At 42.4% G+C, this 24891-nt stretch overlaps 1 protein-coding gene across 1 annotated transcript in view; it reads right to left on the bottom strand.

The window, feature by feature from the left end:
* The window catches only part of REPS2 (RALBP1 associated Eps domain containing 2), a gene marked incomplete at its 5' end in the record, with an annotated part of 120916 nt that overhangs the window by 12365 nt on the left and 83660 nt on the right, over positions 1 to 24891 (bottom strand). Inside the window, 2 exons of the mRNA XM_083361282.1 lie at positions 14094 to 14152; positions 23351 to 23487. Coding sequence (XP_083217408.1) covers positions 14094 to 14152; positions 23351 to 23487 — 196 coding nt within the window. The remainder of the gene's footprint in view (positions 1 to 14093; positions 14153 to 23350; positions 23488 to 24891) is intronic.

Below are 24891 nucleotides of genomic sequence, written 5' to 3' on the forward strand. Positions count from 1 at the left end.
GCAAATTTTGTTATGTTTACCAGAATGTGAATTCCACTGACCCTGGAAAATGACAGCCAGAAGTCAAGGAATGTGAGAAAACATAAGATATAGAAGGAAAATTGTCACCAAATGGCAACTTGTAGAAATACTTCCTGAATAACTAACATAAAATTAACAAGATCAATACTGCTCTTAATATTTCTGTACTGGTCAACCTCTTTTTTGTTGTTAGTCTTTTTAGTATTTATCTAAACAAAACTGTAGCTGCAAACTTACAATTAGGATTTTTAATTTACCCAAATTTACAAGTGAAAGTATTATGTTTGTCTACTGGAGTCTACATTACTACAGGTAGTCCTCAATGTTATGTATTGGGCTCAATTGTAAGACCACATGGTAAGCTGGATCAGCTAACAGCTCTCCAGCAACCCAGACTCCAGGTCTCCAGTGCTGCAATTGGCGGCCCCTAGGCGGCAATGGGTTACTTTAAACCTATTGGCTGCCGCCTAGGGGCCAGGCTATAAATTGCTGCAAGCTGCTCTGTGTGTGCGGCCCAGATACATTCGACCTGGCCAAAAACCTCTTCGCCCCGATGCCACTGGAGTCAGTTTCCTATGCGGACCTCAAGAAAAAGCTGAGTGAGCATTTCCAGCAGAAGATGTAGGTGATTGCTTGGCGTTTCAAGTTTGAACAGCGAATGCAGCAGCCTGGCAAAACAGCGTCAGAATACATCGCAGCCTTGAGGCAGGCCGCAGGCCCCTGTAAATTTTCCGACATAGAGGAGCGACTGCGAGACCGACTCGTCTGCAGCCTATGGAACTGAATGCTCCAGCAAAGACTTTTTGCCAGAACGAATTTAACCTTCATCGAAACCCAAGACCAAGTAATGGCAGATGAAGCCACCGGGGATGCAGTCCAGACAGTCCAGCCTGCCAAAACGATGAAGCACGAAGAAACAGTCCACCACAAGGACGCCAAATGCTCAGAAGAATCTTCGGAGGAAGAAGATCCTGAAGTCAACAAGCTTCACAAGCAACCCGATGCACTGCAGCATCAAACAGCAAGAGAACACTTACAAGGCAGTTCTCTTACCTAGATTTAATTTAATTTAATTTAATTTATTAATATTTCTATACCGCCCTTCTCCCGAAGGACTCAGGGCGGTGTACAGGGCAAGAATAAAACACAAAGCTACAAAAATTAAAAAGTAATTAAATACATGCCCAACAATAAATACATTAATAAAACCCCAATAAAATGATAGTCAAACCCCACCAATCCCCCCTCAGGCCAGGCCGGCTTGTTCGAACAGGTATGTTTTCAGATCGCGGCGAAAGGAGCGAAGATCGGGCGCCGTCCGGAGCTCAACCGGTAACTGGTTCCATAGCTCCGGGGCGCCCACAGAGAAAGACCTCCCCCTGGGGGCCACCAATCTACATTCTCTGACCGGTGGCACCCTGAGGAGGCCCTCTCTGTGGGAACGCACAGGGCGGAGGGAAGTTGACGCCGGCAGCAGGTGTTCCCTGAGGTACTCCGGACCCCTGCCATGTAGGGCTTTAAACACCATGACTAGTACCTTGAATCTCACCCGGAAGACAACTGGCAACCAATGCAGCTCACGGAGCAGAGGTGTAACATGGGAGTATCGGGAAACTCCCAACACAACTCTCGCGGCTGCATTCTGTGCCAGTTGGAGCTTCCGGGTGGTCCTCAAGGGCAGCCCCATGTAGAGAGCGTTGCAGTAGTCTAGTCGAGAGGTCACGAGCGCGTGAGTGACTGTGCATAGATCATCCCGGCTTAGATAGGGCCGCAACTGGCGCACCAGGCGAACCTGGGCGAAAGCCCCCCTAGTCACAGCTCCTATGTGGTCTTCCAGAGTGAGCCGTGAATCTAGGAGGACTCCCAAGTTGCGAGCCCTATCTACGGGGGGTAATAATTCGCCCCCCATAGAAAGAGATGGAATGTCCGAATAAACCCGGGATGAAGGTATGCAAAGCCACTCGGTCTTGTCGGGGTTGAGTTGAAGTCTGTTCCTCCCCATCCAGACCCGAACCGCCTCCAGGCAACGGGACATCACGGTGAGGGCATCACTGGGGTGGTTTGGGGTCGAAATGAAAAGCTGGGTATCATCAGCATACTGATGATACCCAACTCCAAAACCACGAATGATCTCACCCAGCGGTTTCATATAGATGTTGAACAGGAGAGGCGAGAGGACCGACCCCTGAGGAACTCCACAAATGAGAGACCTCGCGGTCGACCTCTGCCCTCCTGCCAACACCGACTGCGAGCGTCCCTGGAGATAGGAGGAGAACCACTGTAAAACCGTGCCTCCCACTCCCAATCCCCTAAGACGCCGCAGCAAGATACCATGGTCGATGGTATCGAAAGCCGCTGAGAGGTCTAATAGGACCAGAACAGAGGAATGCCCCCTGTCCCGGGCCCTCCAGAGATCATTCACCAGCGCGACCAATGCCGTCTCCGTGCTGTACCCGGGCCTGAAACCCGATTGGTACGGGTCTAGATAATCCGCTTCATCCAGGACCAGAGGGAGCTGATGTGCCACCACACTCTCAACAACCTTCGCAAGAAAGCGAAGGTTGGAGACAGGACGAAAGTTGTTCAATACAGCTGGGTCCAAGGCAGGCTTCTTGAGGAGAGGCCTCACCACCGCCTCTTTCAAGACGGCGGGGAAGCTACCCTCACTCAAAGAAGCCGATATAACTGCCTGGAACCAGCTGCGTGTCCTCTCCCGGGCTGCATAGACCAGCCAGGAAGGGCACGGGTCCAATAAACATGTGGTGGTGCTCAGCCTCCCCATGATCCTGTCCACTTCCTCCAGAGTCACAGAATCAAACTCCTCCCAGGTGATATCGACAAGACCACCCGTGTCCTGCTCGACAGACTCTGCCCAGTCAGAGTCCAGACCGACCCGAATCCGAGCGATTTTGTCCGACAGATGCTGGTTAAACTCCTCGGCACGACCCTGCAAGGGATCCTCCCTCACCTCCTGATTCAGGAGGGAGCGAGTCACCCTAAACAGGGCGGCCGGGCGATTATCTGCGGACGCGATAAGGGTGGCGAAGTGGTTAGACCTCGCCTCCCTTATCGCAGCGAGATAAGACCTAGTATAGGTTCTTAGTCGTAATCGATCGGATTCGGATCGGCTGGATCTCCAACCGCTCTCTAGGCCCCGTCTCCGACGCTTCATCTCCCGGAGCTCCACGGAGAACCATGGGGCTCGACGGGATCTGCACCGGGTCAGGGGCCGCAGGGGTACAACTCGGTCAAGAGCCTCAGTGGCCGCCCTTTCCCAGGCTTCCACTAAGGCGTCTGCCGGGCTGTGAGCAAGGGAGGCAGGTGGGGACCCCAGCGCCGCCTGGAACCTCTGGGGATCCATTAAACGTCTGGGGCGGTACCATTTGATAGGTTCCACACACCCACGGCGGGGGGTGGCAAAACGGAAGATCAGCCGCAGGAGATGATGATCGGTCCATGACAGGGGCATAACAATTGGGGAGCCCCCACCAAGATCATCTAACCACCGTCCAGATAAGAAAACTAAGTCAAGGGTGTGGCCTCCCTCATGAGTCGGTCCCGAAATTACTTGCGTCAGGTCCATGGCCGTCATGGAAGCCATGAACTCCCGAGCCAACTCAGATGATCCTCCCAGAGATGGTAGATTGAAGTCCCCCAAAACTATAAGTTTCGGGAACTCAATCACCAACCCAGAGAGGACATCGAGAAGCTCAGGCAGGGCTGCTGCTGCGTGACTAGGCGAAAGGTACACCAGCAGCAAGCCCAACTGCGCACCAGGGCCGCATCTCAAGAAGAGAGACTCACACCCGACTATCTGGGGAACGGTGGCCTCCCGTGGACATAAGGTCTCCCTCACAACAACAGCCACTCCCCCACCCCTACCATGAGCCCGAGGCCGGTGTAGCACCCGGAAACCTGGTGGGCAAAGATCAACCAGAGGAATACCGCCCTCTGGGCCCAACCAAGTTTCCGTGATGCAAGCCAGGTCCGCCTGCTCACCCTCGACCAAGTCACATACGAGAGGAGCTTTATTAACGACAGACCTGGCATTCAAGTACACCAGCCGGAGCTCAGGAGGCTGCACATCCTCACTCCCGGGACCTCGGGGCGGAGCCAGAGGGTCGGAGTGCCTCACCGCTTGTAAGCAGCGGAGAGACCTTCCCAGAGATCGATACGGCCCTCTGTTCCTACACCTGCTGCCATTCCCTAACGTCGTGGGAATAGGTAATCCCACGACTGGCCCTGGAGCCCCAGAAGCAACCGACCCCCGCTCCTCCCCCCCGCGATCCGCCTCAGCACTGGCCTGAACAGAGGTTGTTGGACTGCCCCCCTCGTCCAAACAACCAAAAGAAGTACCCTCCCTCCTCCCTAACCCCCGAAAAAATTTCGATAAAAAACAAACCAGGGGCCTCTTATTAGGTTTACGTCGGAGGCCCCTACCCGTGCCCAGCCATCTCTCAGGGTCCCAACAAGTGGGCCCTTCCTCGAGATTGTACGTGGCTGGAAAGGCGGGTCGCCCCCAGGAAGGGGGAGCACCCCTGAGGGCGAGCAAGTCCGTAGAAGAATACCTAAGATAAGGCATAAGAGCAGTCTAGATGCAGGCGGTCCATAGTCAGTAAGGAGGGTCTAAGCAGAGAACAAATAGGTGTCCCGGCCCTCCACCCAGCCACTGCCACTAAGCTGGGTGCACCCCCAGGACAGGCCAACCACCGTCCTCTCACGACAGTCGCAAGGCCTATTCCTGGGGGGGGTCTGAAACACCCATCCTGGGTATAGCATGTCCCCTAGAGCTCTCACCTCTAGGGGCAGAAGATGTAAGTTCAAGCCACCCTCTCACGGTGGCTATTACCCAGGGAACTCTGAATCCATAGGGGATGATATATAGGTGACAATAAACAACAGTCCGAAGGCAAAAGTATGGTGGTATAATAATCCATCGTAGTACGCCATCAAAGTCTGCACTGCTAAACAGCCGAGTCCTCCGTTGCTCTGCCATTCCAGGAGATTGTTCATGGCCACAACTCCCTGGGCCCTCAGTTCTGCAATCATTGGGGCCTTCCAGATTGTGGTCTACTAAGTCTAACTCCCTTAAGTCCAAAAATCCATTGGCACCGACCAGGATCACAACAGGTGCCACGGAGAGCATAGGTCTTCCAAGGGACCGCTGGGCTCCATTGGGATCCACCGGAGTTAACCGGCTAACCCAAGAATCTCCAGGGCCACCAGCAACAATGAGGGTACCAGGCCATCTGGAACAAGCAAAGCAGACGGGGGAAAAGACAAGTCGAGTGCAACATCGCTGCTGAGCCACCAAGGCCGCTACCACCACCGGAGCGCCGTTGCAGACGCCGCCGCCATTGCTGCCGCCACCAGGATGCCGCCGGAACAAAAAACGATCCAGCCATTCCCGCCGCCGATGGAAAACGGGCCGAAAAGGCTCAGGCGGGAGCGGGCGGACGGTCAGGCAAGCGATCGAGCGAGCAAACGGTCTAACAAGAGCGGGCCAAGAGGCAACAATCAAAGACGGCCCAAGGCAGGTAGAGTGATACAAAATGTCGCCGCCGCTGCCGCCGTCGCCGCCGCTGCTGCCGCCGACGGAATAGTCCACAGGCATCTCCTACAGGCTCTCCTCTCCTCTCCCGGAAGCGCCGATCAGCTGGAGCTCCGAGGACGCCGAGAACGCTGCCGAGAACGGCCGAAAATTGCTCAAAATAGCAATGTTGATCCAACGGCCCATGGCGGCCCAAAACAGCGAAAAACAGCGAAAAGATGTAAAGGTTGCGGCGGCAACCACCAACACGCTGATTGAAGATTCTGGTCAGCCACATGCAGGGCCTGCGGCAAAACAGGCCACATTGCAGCGGTTTGCAGAGCTCGCCAGAGGGACCGGCCACCCAGTTTGCAGAGCTCGCCAGAAATCCAACCAGGAGAGGTACCGGGGCCCAGGGTCCGTTTAGTGTGGGGTTTTGTAGAAGCCATAGAAGTATAGGCCGCACTGGTGCCCAACACCCCCTCAAACCTAAACTCAAACTGCAGGTAGAGCTACAAGGAGTCCGTTGTAAAATGAAGTTGGACTTTGGCTCTGCTGTCTCCATTATTTCCCTGGACACCTTCAATTTCGTGTGCAGTCACAGTAGAAAACGGGCCAAGCTAAGGCCCTCCAACATAATTTTAACTGACTTTCAAAAGGCTCAAGGGGGAAGCCACCTTGGCCGTAAAATTTAAGGGGTTTTATGAGTACCTGGATGTCATAGTAGTAGGGGGCCAGAGAACGAGTCTCATAGGACTCAATTGGTTTGATGCTTTAGGCATTCAAATAACTGGTATCAACCAGACACAAGCTGCAAACCTTTCGTCAGTTTGCGAGGACTTTGCAGATGTTTTTGATTCAGCCCTAGGAACATATACAGGCCCGCCTATCTCATTCAAGCTAGATCCCAACGTAGTTCCCATTAGGGTTAAGCCTCAAAGGGTCCCTTTTGCCCTCAAACATAAAATTGACTCAGAAATAGACAAGCTTGTAGAACAGGGCGTTTTACAAACAGTTGATGGTGGGGAGTGGAAAACTCCTATAGTTACTCCACTTAAGGCCAACGGAGAAATCAGAATATGTGGAGACCATAAATGTACAATTAACAAAGCCCTTAAACAACACGCTTACCCTGTTCCAGTGGTGAACCACATTTTAGCTTCTTTGCAAGGGGGCAATATTTTCGCTAAATTAGATTTAGCACAAGCCTATCAGCAACTGCCAGTTGATGAGGCCACAGCCGCGGCTCAGACGATCGTGACTCACAGGGGGGCTTTCAAAGTAAAGTGTTTACAATTTGGAGTTAGCGTTGCTCCAGGCATTTTTCAGGGAATCATGGAACGGACATTTAAAGGCATTCAGGGTGTTTGCCCTTATTTTGATGATGTACTTATTGCTGGAGAATCTACAGAAGTGTTAGCCAGCAGGCTCAGGGCTGTTCTTCAGAGGCTTTGAGAAGCAGGCCTCAAATTAAAGAAGAGTAAATGTAGTATTGGGGTTCCTTCAACGGAATTTCTAGGATTTCAAATTGATGCTAACAGTATTCACCCTGCTGAATCCAAAGTGAAGGCCATTCAATTAGCTCCTAGTCCTAAATCCAAAGGAGAGCTACAAGCATTCTTGGGCCTCCTCAACTTCTACCATGCCTTCCTGCCTAACAAGGCTGCATTGGCAGAGCCTCTTCACAGGCTCTTAGATAAGAAAGCTCCATGGAAATGGACCAGCATTCATGAAAAAAGCTTCCAGGACTTAAAGGCACTATAGTCAGTTAAATCCACTGTAACTCATTTTAGGGAGTCTAAACCAGTCTGTTTAGCATGTGATGCATCTCCGTATGGGGTGGGGGCAGTCTTGAGTCATTTAGAAAAGAATGGAACACAAGTCCCTATTGGATTTTATTCAAGGACACTGTCCTCTGCTGAGCGTAACTACGCTCAAATTGATAAAGAGGCTCTAGCCATTGTAGCTGGAATAAAAAAATTCCATGACTATTTATATGGCAGGGACTTACGGTCTTTACAGACCACAAACCACTGTTGGGACTCTTCACAACAGACAAACAAACCCCCCACATACTTTCCCCAAGAATGTTGAGATGGTCTATTTTGTTATCTGCATACACATTTAAATTGGTTCACAAACCTGGTAAAGAAATGGGCCATGCTGATGGCCTCAGCAGACTTCCACTGCCACTAACGGAACCAGACCCGGCCCTTGCGGCCAGAATTCTGTGCATTCAGGACCTACAAGAATTTCCCCTCCATGTTGGGGACATTGCTGCAGAAACAGCTACAGATAGAACACTTAGTGGAGTGCTTTCATGGGTACACACGGGGTGGTCAGTTAAAAGCCCAGGCTCTGAGTTTTAGACTTATTTTGTCAGAAGACACGAGCTATCAGCTCACAAGGGGTGCATCCTATGGGGAAACAGAGTCATAATCCCCTCTTCACTGAGAGACAGGGTTTTACAGTCATTACATGAGGGCCATCCAGGCATTGTCAGAATGAAAGGTTTAGCAAGAAGCTACCTTTGGTGGCCTGGCCTTGACAAGGACATTGAGGCACAGGTACATGGTTGTTATACATGCCAGCAATCTAGGCCTGAGATGCCACATGCCCCAGTTCACAGGTGAGAAGAAATGCACACTCCCTGGTCTAGAATTCACATAGACTACGCTGGGCCCTTTCAGGGACAGCTCTTCCTCATAGTGGTGGATAGCCACTCCAAATGGCTGGAAGTAATCCCAGTTGCAAACATGACTACTGCTAGGACCATCCAGATGCTGAGAAAACTCTTTGCCACACATGGGTTGCCAGATGTCTTAGTTTCAGACAATGGGGCCCATTTCACTGCTGCTGAATTTCAGGCCTTCCTAAGAGCAAATCTTATCAGACATGCAACGTCTGCCCCTTTTCACCCGTCCTCTAATGGTCAAGGTGAACGAATGGTGAGGACCACGAAGGAATCACTCAAACGCAACAGGTGACTGGCATCACAGACTGGCAGATTTTTTACTCTGCCAACATTCTACACCCTGCACTGCTACAAGCAAAAGTCCTGCAGAACTTCGTTGGGGGAGGCGACTGATCACTAAACTGGACACGTTGCATCCAGATAGAGTGGCAGCAGAAGCCTCTCGACCAAAGCCCCCAAGGGGGCTGCAAGTGGGCGATTGGGTATGGGCCAGAAACTATGGACATGGAAATCTGTGGGTTCTTGGTCAAATTATCAAATCATCTGGTCCCCTTTCTTACGAAGTGGGGCTGGAGGGAGGGCGAGTTGTCAGACGCCACATTGATCAACTCAGAAAATGGTTTCCAGAACAGCCACTAAGCGAGGACTGCGTCATAGGTCCCTCCCAAAGTCCCCAAGCTGGCAGCTAAGCCAGCCCATACATGGACTCTCAAGACTCTTCCTTCTTAAGCAATGAGGAACTGGGCATAGAGGAGGGGAGTCCAGAAGTGCAACATGGATCCCCTGAAGGAGCAAGCCAACCAGATTTTAACAACCGCTGTGCCAACTCTGCTGATCAGTATGACTCTGGGGTGGGCCAACCTGGAGAGGCCAGCCAGAGAGCATCTAATTCCTTTGACTCAAGTGCATCAAGAGACATTGGTCTACCTGGCCCAATGGGTAAGCTGGTAGACCAGAAAGTGACTGGAACCCCAAGGCATTCCACAAGGGCATGCAAGCCTCCTTATCTAGCTGATTATGTTGTAAAATAAAGGAACTATAAAGTTGTCTGTACTGTAACTTGTCACTGTACTGAAACAGTATTGGAGCTATAATGTTAACTGTCTTATGTGCTATAATGGAAGTCTATTCATTCTGGCTAACTGATGCTCTAATGTAACTTGTACTGTTTTACAAAAGTTGCTATGATGTTAAGTCTTGTAACTTGTACTATTTATTTATTTATTTATTTATTTATTTATTTATTTATTTATTTATTTATTTATTTATTTATATTACATTTATATCCCGCCCTTCTCCGAAGACTCAGGGTGGCTTACAAGCTTAGCAGTTTGCCAATTATTGCTATGATGTTTGTCTGATCTAAGAGGAGAGGGGTGTTATGTATTGGGCTTAATTGTAACACCACATGGTAAGCTAGAGCAACTAACGGCTCTCCAGCAACCCAGACTCCAGGTCTCCAGTGCTGCTATTGGCTGCCCCTAGGCAGCAATAGGTTACTTTAAACCTATTGGCCGCTGCCTAGGGGCCAGGCTATAAATTGCTGCAAGCTGCAGCCCAATTCTCAATTCATATCCTGCAAGCAATAAACCATGAGCTTTGCTGAACTCACTTGCCTCGTCTCCTTTCCTGCGCGAAGAACTCACTACACAACACTCAACATGACCACAACTGAGCCCAAAATTTCTCTTATTAAGTGAGACATTTGCTAAATAAATAAATGAGTTTTACCCCATTTTAAGATCTTTCTTGCTTCAGTTGTTAAGTGAATCATTGTAGTTGATAAATTAATAAGCCAATTGTTAAGTTAATCTTGCTTCCCCACTGATTTTGCTTGTCAGAAGGTCGCAAAAGATGATCATATGATCTTGGGACACAGCAATAGTCATAAATATGAACCAGTTGCCAAGTATCCGAATTTAATCACATGACCATGGGATGCTGCAAAGGTCATAACTGTGAAAAACAGTCATAAATCACTTTTTTCAGTGCTGTTCCAGCATTGAATGGTTACTAAATGTTGTAAGTTGAGGACTATCTGTATTCAGGAATGCCCAATATTTTTGGCTGATAGAAATAATGGATGTTTGAAGAGCTTGATGTAAACTGAAGGGCTGCTGAGGAAGTCTTTTCCGAGTTATAAAAAATTTAGTGTTGGTACCACTCTTCAAACAAAAGAAATCAGTGTGATCCAGATATTGGTCAGTAGCCCTCAATCATATTATTTCAAAAATAAAGTAAATTCTAATGTTCTGCATAAATTAGACATATACTTTTAAAAAATATTTCCAATAACAAAACAGTCTTGAGAAGGGCTTTCAATGGGTAATATGTGAACCCTTCAATTCTTCAGAATTCATTAAGCCTAACATTGTTCTGAGTTTTTGGGTTCTTTGCTATTTTCCACTTACAATCTACTTTTTCCTTTCAGGTTTATATTTAGGCTACAATAACTAAGTTTTGCTAACAATGACTGAACTTGTTCTGATAGGCTGAAATAGTAGTAGTCTGAAAATGTTGCATGTCATAAAAGGCATCATAATCAGGTGAAATTTATGCATCCTCATAGATTCTACTATTTTTGTTGTTTTTTTGTTTTTTGTCTGTCAGTTTTTACTCCTGACAAGCAACTGGACAAGTCTCTACAGTTTTCCTGGCAGGACGTTTGCAATGAAAGTGAATGGCCCGAGGTCACTTAGTTGGCTTTGTGATTAAGACAGGACTAGAACTTACTGTTTCTTGGTTTCTCACCTGGTGCTTTACTACAGTATTTTTATATTATTATATGTAAATTAAGGGACGCAGTGGCTCAGTGGGTTAGGACGTTGAGCTGGTCGACAGTTTGGCAGGTCGAATCCCGAGTGCTGCGTAACAGAGTGAGCGCCTGTTACTCGTCCCAGCTTCTGCCAACCTAGCAGTTCGAAAGCACATAAAAATGCAAGTAGAAAAATAGGGACCACTACGGTGGGAAGGTAACAGCGTTCTGTGCGCCTTTGGCATCTAGTCACGCCGGCCACATGACCACGGAGACGTCCTTCGACAAGCGCTGGCTCTTCGGCTTTGAAATGGAGATGAGCACCGGCCCCTAGAGTTGGAAACGACTAGCACGCATGTGTGGGGGACCCTTTACCTTTACCTTATGTAAACTAAAGCGATTATAGCAGCCTGATTTTTTTACAAGCCATATACAAGTTAAAGCAGCAAATGATACTACCGTATTTTCTGGCATATAAGACTACTTTTTAACCCATGAAAATCTTCTCAAAAGTCAGGGGTCGTCTTATACGCCGGGTGCTGAAAATTTAGGGACAGGGCTGGCTGGAAAACCTGGAGCGGATCTCCCATTTAGTCTGCGCAGGGAAAGCGGGACCAACTGGAGAAGAAGCTGCAGTCTGTGATTTTTTACAGGCTGGAGTCTGGGCGTCTTTCCTTCTAAAGTTGAAGAGCAGCTGTAGTATATCCCAACTTGAAAGGCAGGTGGGGAAGGCAGCAGCCAGAGCAGCTGCTTAGCTCTAAGGACACATTTGACTCAGGAACTGGGCGGGCTGGCTGGAAAACCTGGAGCGGATCTCCCATTTGGTCTTTTTTTTTTAATCCCATTTATATCCTGCCCTTCTCCGAAGACTCAGGGTGGCTTACAATTTAAAGCACAAATCAATGTGCTTAGCAATAGCCTTCATTCTGTGTATATGCCTGTTTATTAGGGCTTTCACCCCCCCCCCCCAGCAGCATTATTACAAAGTCAGCTTATTGCCGCCAACAATCTGGGTCCTCATTTTACCTACCTTGGAAGGATGGAAAGCTGAGTCAACCTTGAGCCTGGTGGGATGTGAACCTGCACTAATTGCAGGCAGCTGCTGTTACTTAAGGCTCTGCGCAGGGAAAGCTTTAGAGTGAATTAGGAAAAGTGAAAAAGTGAATTAGGAAAATAGGGAATGGTTGCTGGAATTGGGTATGTGTAGTTTAACAAAGAGAAGGGTGAGGGGTGACATGATAGCAAATATCTCAGGGGCTGCCACAAAGCAGAGGGAGCCAAGCTATTCTCCAAAGCACCTGAAAGCAGGACAAGTAGCAATGGATGGAAACTAGTCAAGGAGAGAAGCAACCTCGAACTAAGGAGAAACTTCCTGACAGTTAGAACAATTAACCAGTGGAACAACCTGCCTCCAGAAGTGGTGAATGCTCCAACACTGGAAGTGTTTAAGAAGAGACTGGACAGCCATTTGTCTGAAATGGTATAGGGTTTCCTGCCTTAGCAGGGGGTTGGACTAGATGACCTCCAAGGTCCCCTCCAACTCATTATCATTATCATTATTATTATTATTATTATTATTATTATTATTATTATTATTTAATCCACTTGCAACACTGGAAGTGTTTAAGAAGAGACTGGACAGCCATTTGTCTGAAATGGTATAGGGTTTCCTGCCTTAGCAGGGGGTTGGACTAGATGACCTCCAAGGTCCCCTCCAACTCATTATCATTATCATTATTTTTATTATTTTTATTATTTTATTATTATTATTATTATTATTATTATTATTATTATTATTATTATTATTATTATTATATCCACTTGCACTGTTTTATGTTTACATGTTTGATGACAAACAGCCTTATGTTTATAAGTGACAGTTTTCCTACTAAGCACCTGCATGTCATAAGCATTTGAATTAAAATTACCATATTAAAATCAAATCTGATGCTTTTTAATTTTTATTTGGTGTGCGTTGGAAGAGGGGTAGTCTTATACGGCGAGTATAGCCCAAACCCTATAATTTAACAGGAAATGTAGGGGGTCGTCTTATATGCCCAGTCATCTTATACGCCGGAAAATATGGTATGTAGAAGTTTGAGCATAGTGTAGACAAAAGTGTAGACAGAACATGGAGGAAATTATTTCTGAGTAAATCTTTACAAGACTGCATTCTTTAATGAAAATAGAAAAGAAAAAAAATACCCATTATTATTCCAATAAAATTAGAAAAGAAACATTGGGACAGTAACCCACTTCACTGTATGTTTAACTGATTAAACAAGTATTTGTGAAGTATGATTTATTACAAAATGCTTTATGCTGTATAATATTCAGTTCTCACCACCTAATCAGCAATGTCTGCGACGCACTTACGGAAGACATATAGAAATTTCCTTTTGTAAACATTATAAATATCAATTAGATTTGATTTACACATGACACCTGAAAGTGTGATAGAAATTAAAAAATGGCTAATATAATATTGGGCAGAATTCATCAGTAATCTTAAAGATAGTATCTCTAAGACAAGCAATTAAGCAAACTATCATTTAGACTTTCAAAATAAGTTTCAATGTGTAGGAATCTTTTTTTAAACTGCATTTTGCATAACAAGAGCAGGATTAACTAACTATGATTATAAAAGATTCAGAAAGGATAGGACTGGCTGTACTGGTCAACTGATGTTATCAATTACTTAAGTTCCATCAACAAACACATGTTACTAAAATGTATAAAAAGTACTTATAAGTTATAACATTAAAGGGTTGCTACATACTGATAGTCTTCGACTTTGTTTAGTGATTGTTTGAATCACTGAAAATTATTTGGATTGTTATTGATTACTGATTATTTGGAGAAAATAATTACAGAATTTATAACAGATTATTTGGAAACATTTTTTCCATCCACTTTTCCCTTTGAATACTATTATTTTTAAACTATAGGATGTCTTGTTCCTAAAATTATAATTAACAATGCTGTCATTGTCTTGTGTGTTTTGATGAAAGGTTGGCAAGAAAAAACTCTTTTTGTCTCTCCCTTTTAAGATAGATATTACGCACAACATCATGCTGAAATTGTTAACATACCTGTGATACAAAGGGCCTGGGAGGTAGAGCCGGTGGTGGTGGTATCCAGCCTGATCTAACTGTTAAAACCAAAGGACAAAAATAACACATATGAATGTAATGGGTAGCCATATGGGTCTAGCAGGACAATTTAACTTCATACAAATTAATTTAATAATACAAAATTGAACAATTTTTTTACCATACTTCCATACACACACACATACACACACACACACACACACACACACACACACACAAACACTTAAATACCACCCAGAGTTGGATTGAAATGGGTGGCTACCAAAATTGTAATAAATATACATATGCATCAGAATGGTAACATGCAGATCAAATGTCAAACTAATACATTTTTAATATTCACATTGGTTTTAACTACATGGTAGGTATCACATTTAATATGACAATCAAGTTGAAAGCAAACATACATTTAGATATAATACAAAGTCTTAATTAATTATATGGTACCATTGGTATACTTATACCCATATGTTTATACGTGTATATATTTGCGTCAAAAGAGTCTTGAGTGCTGGAAACAATATTTTAACAATATTTAAGTATTATTTTAAATACGCTTGTGTCGGATTTGCATTTTAAGTATTCAATTTTTAATTCAAATAACAGCTATGCAGAGAAGCAGATTTATTTTTCAACTTAGGGTTGTTTTTAATTCTTTGTACTTAATATGCATTTTCAGTTCTAAGTCACTTGTTTCCTGTAACAACTGAACAAAAGTCTGGAATGGCATTTTTAGTATTTTCTTTGAATTGTAATCTCTGTTTCAATTTTATTATTCAATTCTTTTTCATTTTCTCAGATCATAGGAAATTAAAGCATCGGTATTTTCTTCTACATATCTCCCTTGGTTGGGAAAACCTTGCTGACTCTTCTCTAAAGGACACTGAATCTGACAGCATTTTGAGAAATTGTTATCAATTTCACAGGACAGGGAGGCACATTTTCTTTTCACCTTAGTGCAGCTTACCTCAGTCTATTATTAAGATAGTACTGAATGAAGTGGTGCAGGCTGGTAATTTAAGCATGTACATTAGAGGTGAGTGTAACTTATTTTATTTTGTATTTAAACCAATGTTTAATTGAGTAGTCAGTAGCTGATTATTCCTGTGGCGAAGAGAGCTATAACCCAAGATGAGCAATCCTTGGGAAATGTATACAGGGCAAATCTCAAAGGAATTGAAATTGATGGGAATTAAAGAAAGTCGCCATCAGCTATATAACTAAGTTTGGAAGGGGATTAAAAACAACAGCTATTCACAGTTCGAAGTGTAATATCTCTGTAGCACTGGTGCTCCATTGAAAAATATGACACTCATTATGGCTTTGTTCACAACAAGTTTACATTAAACCAATTTCTCAGCTCTGAAAAATAAGCCATTTCTAGAGATTCGGGATTTTAGCAATCAAAGCACATAGAACAGATAAATCTGACTATACAAAATTTGAATGTAAGCTATTTACGAAATATTTATACAATTATGTTTTGGAGTATCTGACTTTTTTCAAAGTAGTAATGCTTCTGTATTATACTCAGTCACAGAGTTCTAAGCATGTAAGCAAAAATCAGAGTTTAATCACAAAACAGCCGGAAGGGACCTTGGAGGCTTCGAGTCCAACCCTTGCTCAAGCAGGAAACCCTATACCATTTCAGACAGATGGCTGTCCAGTCTTTTCTTAAAAACCTCCAGGGATTAAGCACCTACAACTTCTGAAGGCAAGCTGCTCCACTGGTTAATTGTTCTCACTGTTAGGAAGTTTCTCCTTAATTCCAGGTTGCTTCTGTCCTTGAGTAGTTTACATCCATTGTTTCTTGCCCTGCCTCTGGTGCTTTGGCAAATAAGTTGACCCCCCTCTTCTTTGTGGCAGCCCCTCAAACACTGGAATACGGCTATCATGTCACTCCTAGTCCTTCTTTTCTCTAGCCTGGTCATACCCAATTCTTGTAACTGTTCTTCATATGTTTTTGTCTCCAGGCCTTGCTCTTCTTTGCATTTTTTCCAAAATCTCAACATATTTTTTGTAATGGGTGACCAAAACTGAATGCAGTATTCCAGGTGTGGTCTTACTAAGGATTTATAAAATACGAATACTTCATATGATTGTGATTCTATGCCTCAATTTATACAATCAAGGATTGTATTAGCTTTTTTGGCTGCTGCCATACACTGCTGGTTCATGTTTAAGTGATTGTCCACTCAGACTCCAAGGTCCCTCTCAAAGTTACTGTTTTTGAGCCAGGTTCACCTAATCTGGACTTGTACTTTAGATTTTCCTGGCTAGGTGTAAAACCTTGCTTTTCTCCACATTAAATTTCATGTTGCTAGATAGGGCCCATTGTTCAAGTCTGTCAAGATCTTTTTGGATCTGGAGCTTGTTTTCTGGGGTTCTGGCTCTTCCTGCCAGTTTAGTGTCATCTGCAAATTTGATGAGTTCCCCTTCTATTCCCTCACCTCAGTCATTTATAAAGATATTGAAAAGTACTGGGTCTAAGACAGAACTTCCCAACACTATGACAATGGATGTTCCCACTCTGACAACTGAGGGAAATTGCCGCCATCTTTACTCTGCTTATAGCTTCCTTTTTCTGTTTAGAAATCAGATGTAGAAGGGGGAATTGGGTGAATGCTTGAGCTCAACTAGTCATAACAATAATGCAGGTGGGAACTCAAGTACACAAACCGATAACTTCCCTCCATAGATGTAGTACCATTAAGGACTACTCGTTGAATAAAATTTATCAGCCAGTTACAAATCCAGCTGGTTGTGACGCTGTCTGTCTCACATTTTTCTAGCTCACCAAGAAGTAGGTTGTGGTCTACATTGTCTAATTCCTTGCTGAAGTCTGTGTCAACTCTACAATGAACCTGGCTGCAGCCATTTTGCTCCTTCTAGGTTGCCACAAGAATGGAGGAGGTGTGGAGGATTACTACTAGTCTAAACATGTTACTGTCCCGTGAGAACCAAGTCATTTTTGTGAGTTAGATGTGGGTGTGAGCATTTGGTTAGAAAGCCCGCCAAACTGTTCTATTGGGGAATGTAGCTGATTGCATGGCATTGGGGTGGGAAGTTCATCTTTGTAATATTATCTCTTTTCAAAGGGAATTTCAGACTTGGTTTTACTTTTGACCATGCCGATACTATATAACCAAAAAACATGTTCTTTGAGGACATTTCAGGACTCAAAGTTCTGATTTGTTTGGTCTTGTATATCAGAACCCTGACATTAAACCAAGTCTCATTCAAAATGCTTTCTTTCTTGGGGTGCTGAGCCCCGGCTCCCTACCCACCACTTTGGGAGGACAGCGAAGACTCAGTGAAGATCTTGCTATGGAGAGAAAAGAGGAATCTGCTGCTGGTCTCAGCAGGGGATTTCGGTATCAGAGCGCAAGCAGCTGCTCCGGCCACTGAAGAGGGTCTGATGATGGGGGTCTGCCAAAAAGTTGGATAATCCAGCCAGAGAAGTTGATGTCCTGCCACCATCCTGGCAGGACTCTATCAATCAGAACCGATCTCTTGGTCTTGTCTATCAGAACCCTGACACTAAGTATACTATGTCCACAGCATTTCGCTGGTCTACTAAGTTAGTCACTTTGTCAAAGAATAAGATTGGTTTCACATGATCTGTTTTTGACAAACCCATGCTGGCTACTTGTTATAAATTTATTTGTTTGTAGATGTTCACAGATCTGATTTTTGATTATTTTTTCCAGTATCTTCCCAGGTATTGATGTCAGGCTGATTGGTCTGTAGTTTCCTGGGTCTGTTATTTTTCCTTTTTTGAAGATGGGAACTACATCAGCATTTTTCCAATTCTCTGGCAGTTCCCGGTGCTCCAGGATTTTTTAAAGATATGGTACAATGGTTTTGAGATAACATATGCCAGCTCCTTCGGAATTCTGGGATGTAATCCATCAGGTCCTGGTGATTTTTTAGAATAGAATAAAGCCGGAAGGGACCTTGGAGATCTTCTAGTCCAGCCCCCTGTTCAAGCAGAATTTATATTCATCAAGATCAGATAGGTGTTCTCTAACCATTTTCTTGCTTATTTTAATTTTTATTCCTAGTCTGTCTTTTAAAGTTAGGTTTTTGGTAGGCTGGGTTAGTTTCTTTTTGCATGAAAACTCATGCAAAGAAAGCTCTGCTTTCTCACTACTGCCTGTTACTACCTTGCCATCTTCTCTCTTTAGTGGACCATCTGTTTCCTTGACTTTTTGCTTGTTATTTATATGTGGAAAGAAACTTTTTTTTTATTATCTTTGACTTTGCTTTCCTGACTTCTCTGCATTCAAGCTATCTGCTGATATTCAAGCTATCTGCTGATATTCTGTCTTAGTTATATGTCCCTCTTTCCTTTTTTTGTACTTATCCTTTCTGTCTTTCAGTTTATCAGAGATATCTTTGTGCAATCATGCTGATTTCTTCTTGGATTTCTTGTTGAAATTCAAAGAGTTTGTCTAAAATAACAGGCAGGCAGTTTAATGCTGTTAAGGATGGACCTTTTTTCACTAGGTTGTACGTTTTAATTTTTTATTAGTTTATAATATATAATAAGGTAACGGTTCCCCCGCACATGCGTGCTAGTCGTTTCCAACTCTAGGGGCCGGTGCTCATCTCCGTTTCAAAGCCAAAGAGCCAGCGCTTGTCCGAGGACATCTCCATGGTTATGTGGACGGCATGACTAGACGCCAAAGGCGCACGGAACTGCTAGGTTGGCAGAAGCTGGGACGAGTAACAGGCGCTCACTCTGTTACGCGGCACTCGGGATTCGACCCGCCCAACTGCCGACCTTCTGATCGACAAGCTCAGCATCCTAACCCACTGAGCCACCGTGTCCCTTATAATATATAATACAAAAATATAAGAGAAAATAGTAGGAAAATAGGGGAGGGAAAAGGGAAGGGAAAAATGTGGGGCAAGGGGAAATAAGAAAGGAAAAGCATTGACTTCCGACTCTGTTGAAATTTTGCCCCATTTTACGAATTTCTCTTGCCAAGTTTGTTTGGTGAATCCCTGCAGTTAAGTTCCAGAGTTGTTTGAATCCAGCTTGACTTTGCTTCTCAGAAGGTTGCAAAAGAGGATCACGTGATCTCCCTGGGACAATGCAACTTGCAAGCAGTATGTTTTCTGCAAGCAAGTGAGCTGGGTGGTTCCGCAGAAGCGCGTCTCAGCTGTAGCTGCAGACACTGATCCTGGGCTTCTACCCAGCTCACTTTCTTGTGCTTCTAGAAAACATATTGCTTGCTAACTGAAGCGCCGGGCTACAGCTGATCTGTGCTTCTGGGTGGCTGTATCAGCTGTAGCCCCCACTACAATTAGCTAGGGCTTGTGTACCACCAGCCAGGTGTTCGCGTACCACTGGTGGTATGCATACCACCAGTTGAAAAGCCCTAAACTAGAAGGTTAAGACCTATATATAATTGAAGGAGATGGAGAAGGAAAATGGGATTCTTACAATGAATGTAAATGGATTGAACTCCCCTATAAAAAGTAAAAAATTTTTTACACATCTACAAAGATTAAAAATGGATATAATTTGTCTCCCAGGAACACATATTAAGAAACAACAATACAAACTGTTGAAGCAACAGAAAATTGGGAAACTTCATTGCGCATTAGCTCAACAAAAGAAAAGAAGAATAGCTCTATATATTAAAGAAATAATGAATCCCAAAGAAATCTATGCAGACGAAGAAGGAAGAATATTGATGGTGGAAATAATGATAAGCCAAAAACAATATTGATAGTAGCAATATATGCACCTAATAACAAACAAGAAAAGTTCTATTAAAAATTGCATAAAAAATAGTGGAATTGGAATACCAAAATATGGGAGATTTTAGTGCAATAGCAGATGGAACACTGGACTATAAAAGGAGTAAAATAGGGAAAAATGGGAAAAATATACTCCCTAAAACTTTTTTTAAAATGACAGAAGAAACTTGTATTTAGGATATATGGACAGAAAAGAATCCAAAAAAATTACAATATACCTTTTATTCAAATAGACACAAATCATGGTCCAGAATTGATACGATATGGATATCTCCTGAACTAAGTATGATTATATGACAGATCGAGATAGAACCTAATATATGGGCAGATCACAATCCAATAAAGATGACTTGGAGAGGAACTGAGAAAAAATTAAGATGGTCTATGAAGAAATCTTTACTAAAGGATAAGGAATGTACACAAACAGCAACAAAGGAAATGGAATTCTTTTTAAAAATAAATAAAAAAGAAGAAACATCCCTTCAAAATGTGTGGGACATGGCTAAAGCATACTTCAGAGGGTTGGCTATAACTTACATGGCGAAAAAGAATAAAGCAAAAAAAAAAACCAGTTAAAACTACAGGAAGAACTTAAGAAATTAGAATCAGAACTACAAATAGACCCACAAAAGAAAATACTTAAAAAGCAAATGGAACTAATAAAACATAAAATAAATTTAGCAGAGGCTGAAAAAAGGCACAACAAATTAAAAGAGCTAAACAGAATTTTTTTGAAAATGCTAATAAACTGGGGAGGTGGCTAGCCTACAAACTGAAAAAAGAGAGAAAAAAGTGATAAATAAACTACAAGACTCAAAAGGAGATTTACAGTTTCAAAATGACACAATCAAAAAAATAATTAAAGACTTTTACGAGATACTTTACAATACAGACGAAACTTCACAAGAAAAAATAAAGCACTATATTAAAAAAGCAGATTTACCAAAAATTCCAGAGAATATACAAAATATTTTAAATGAAAAAATAACAATGATGGGAGATGATAGAGGCTATTAAAAGACAAAAAAAATTATAAGACTCTAGGTCCAGGCAGACTACCCGCAGAGTTTTATAAATCTTTACAAGATACCTTAAGTCCTATAATGAAAAAAACTATGTAATGAAGTACTTTTATAGGCTAAAGTACCAAATACATGGACAGAAGCTAATATCACTTTTATACCTAAAGACTTGACACAAATAAAGAATTATAGACCAATATCTTTATTAAACATGGACTACAAAATTTTTGCCTCAATAATAGCAGAAGACTAAAGAAATTTTTGACTGAATTTATACACACAGATCAAAATAGATTCCTACCTGAAAGACAAATAAAAAATAATCTAAGAATGATTTTAGACATTTTGGAATACTATGAACTTCATCCAGGAAAACAGATGGCATTAATATTTCTAGACACACAGAAAGGTTTCAGCAACTAGATGAAATGGAATTTTGAAAAAAACTTTAAAAATATAATTAAAACAATTTATTACAACAACAAAAATAATCATAAATGGAGATTTTACTGAAAACTTTAATATTAAAAAAGGCACAAGACAAGGAAAATAAATAGAAAAAAGACTGAAGTGTTAACTAAAAACCTTACAGAAAAACAAAAAAATCAATTATCAGAAAAACAGGTCTTCAAATAGTAAAAAAAAGTTAAGTATTTGGGAATCTACCTAACAGCAAGATGTGCAACAATAAAAGAAGATAATTACGTAAAACTGTTAAAACAAATAAAATTGACGGAAAAATGGAAAAACGTACCACTTTCAATGCTCAGGAGAATAGCAACAGTGAAGATGAATATTTTATCAAAAATACTCTTTTTGTTTCAAACAATACCTATGAAAGTGGGGAGAAACTTCTTTGATGAATTAAGCAAATCAATACTGATATTTATTTGGCAAGGAAAAAAAGCTAGAATAAAATTGCAAATGCTTCAAGAAGCGAAAGAAAATGGAGGATGTGGACTGCCAGACTGAAATCTATATTGCCAAGCAGCCTTTCTAACATGGCTAAAAGAGTGGATAACTCTTAGAGATTACTATACCTAGAGGGACATGACTTACAACTTGGATGGCATGCCTTTCTATGGTAAGGGAAAAATAAAATTCACAGATACTTTCAATATCACTACATAAGAAGGAAAATTAAAATATAGACAAGAACTAGAAAAACAGCGTATTGACCTAACATGGTGGCCATATCTGCAAATCTAAATGAGATATGAAAAAGATGTTAAAATATATGGATTCTACAAAGAACAGACAGAATTTTATAAGATATTACTGACATCAGATGAAAAAATTGATTAAGAAACTTTATAAATATATGCTAAGATGGAAGAGGAACAAGTTAAAGAAACAATGATAACATGGGCAAAGAATTTTGGATATAATATAGAACTAGAAAAAAGGGACGCGGTGGCTCAGTGGGTTAGGACGCTGAGCTTGTCGATCAGAAGGTCGGCAGTTTGGCGGGTCGAATCCCGAGTGCCGCGTAACAGAGTGAGCGCCTGTTACTCGTCCCAGCTTCTGCCAACCTAGCAGTTCGAAAGCACGTCAAAATGCAAATAGAAAAATAGGGACCACTACGGTGGGAAGGTAACAGCGTTCCGTGCGCCTTTGGTGTCTAGTCATGCCAGCCACATGACCACGGAGACGTCCTCGGACAAGCGCTGGCTCTTTGGCTTTGAAACGGAGATGAGCACCGGCCCCTAGAGTCGGAAACGACTAGCACACATGTGCGGGGGAACCTTTACCTTTACCTTTTTATAGAACTAGAAAAATGGAAAGCCTTTGGGAAAAAAATTCTAAAATAACAAAAGAGGTAGCATACAGAGAAAATTTATATAAAATGTTTTATAGATGGCATTTAACACCTGTGAGGCTAGCAAAAATGTTTAAAAATATATCAAGAAATTGTTGGAAATGTAAACAAAAACCAGGCACTTATTACCATATTTGGTGGACATGCTCTACAGCTAAAAGATTTTTATTAAGAATGCATACATGGTTAGAGAAAATGATGAAAAAACATATAGAGTTTAAGCCAGAATTATTTTTGTTAGGCATAATTGTAGGTAATTATGATAAAGTGTATATGTTTAATTTTACATACAATAACTGCAGCAAGAATTGTATTCGCTCAATATTGGAAAAATGAAGATCTACCAGCAGAGGAAGTGTTAATTAAAAAATTTTTAGAATGTGCAGAAATGGATAGATTGACATTGAAAATGAAAGAGAAAGAAGACTCAAGTTTATTTTAGAACATGGGACATTGGTTAGAAAAACGAGGCAGAGAGAAATGAACTTAATATGTATTAGTAAACTAAGCACTGAAACCCAGACAATATTTTAAGTACTTTGGCAGGTAAGAATTTAAACTGATTGAATTTTTTATACTATTATTTAAACTTCTGGGGAAGTTTAAAGCCTTCTATAGCTTACCTTGAGTGTTTTGCTGAAAAATTTTATTTAAGTCTAAAGAGGAAGCTCTGGAATGTGATTTTTGAGGTCTTGGTGGAAGAGCTGGTGGTTCTCCCCCTTTGTTCATTGTATCTTCAACAGATGTGCTAGAGTAAGACCTCAGAGGAAAAATATGAAATTGAAAAAAAATTATTGATGGTTTTTTCTCATACTACAAATAGTTCTAAGCACTCATTTTTTTCATTATACTATCATTCATCACTTATCAAAGATAAAAGCAATTTACATGACAATCTCTTCATTTTATCTGCACAAAAAAATCTTGTGAGGTAGTTCTGCCCAGAATATGACAACTCCCGCAGGACAATTCAACAGTTCTATTTAATTATTTAGAATTATTAAAAAATATTTTATTTTTTGTCGTTCACATTTAATTTTGTCTCTCCTTTGGCATCCTTTCTTTAATGATTCTAATCCACTGTTTCTTGATATGAGTGTGACTCTTGTCCTGCAGTGAGTTGGTCATGGTGAGTTATCTCATGGTGAGTTGGCTGTGGCAAGATGGTCAAGGCAAGTTGGCCATGACGAGGTGTTCCAGACCCAGTTTTGCCTAGAATGTACTACTGACCAAAGTCACCAAATGACTGAGTCTTTTCAGTCCTACTTGTATAACATAAATACCTTAACCAGTACATTAAACTGGCTTACAATGATATGGAAAGCTGTTCATTAAATTATGATATATCCCTACTTGTCTGTTTGGACATGGCCCTGATACCTTCCTTGAAATTGAACTGTTTTATATGATTCATCAACACCACCTTAACGAAGAATTGAAAGAATGGGGACTTCCAGTTTTGTGTGGTAGCGACCGGTCATGGGCTTGCGGATTCCCTGCACCCCTGCGGCTAATTTTGCCCTGCGTGGGGACCCTAAATGGGTCTAAGTGACCCCAGAAAGGCGACAAAGAAAGAAGGGTGTTCCAGTGATTCTGGAACAGCAGCGGCCATTCTATTTGACTTGGGGAAAGCCTTCTAACCCGACAGGAGAAAGGCTGGTGGTATTGCATCGACCAGCCCAAGCTACTAGCAACCGAAGTCCAAAAGTACTAACCAGCACAACTGTGAACAGCGTGCTTGAAACTGGGTGAGGAATTTGATCTTCTCTTTTCTATTCTACATTTAATTTTCTGGAAAAGATCCCCAAAAAGCAAAATATCTCCGAAAGGGAAGGAGGGGGATTTCCACCCAACCCTTAAACTAATGGAAGTGGTGAATTAATCTTTTTATGGAGGATCAAAACATGTGGAAGTGAAATAAGTATAAAATCTGAAATTTAAAACTTATATCTGAATAAATCTAAAATTGTTTGAATGGCTAAGACTCTCATTTTAAAGATAATTGTTCATTTTGGAAATTGAAAAACAAATAGTTGCTGACACCTAGTGGTGGAAGAAGATTATGAGAGCTATGACTTTAATATAAGAGTTGGCAAAACTTGGGAAAAGCTCATTTGTGTTTGTGACTTTCAAAGGGGGGCAGTCCAACAGCCTCTGTTCAGGC

This window comes from Vipera ursinii (assembly GCF_947247035.1).
Source record: "Vipera ursinii genome assembly, chromosome: 4".
In the NCBI taxonomy this organism is placed as follows: Eukaryota; Metazoa; Chordata; class Lepidosauria; order Squamata; family Viperidae; genus Vipera; species Vipera ursinii.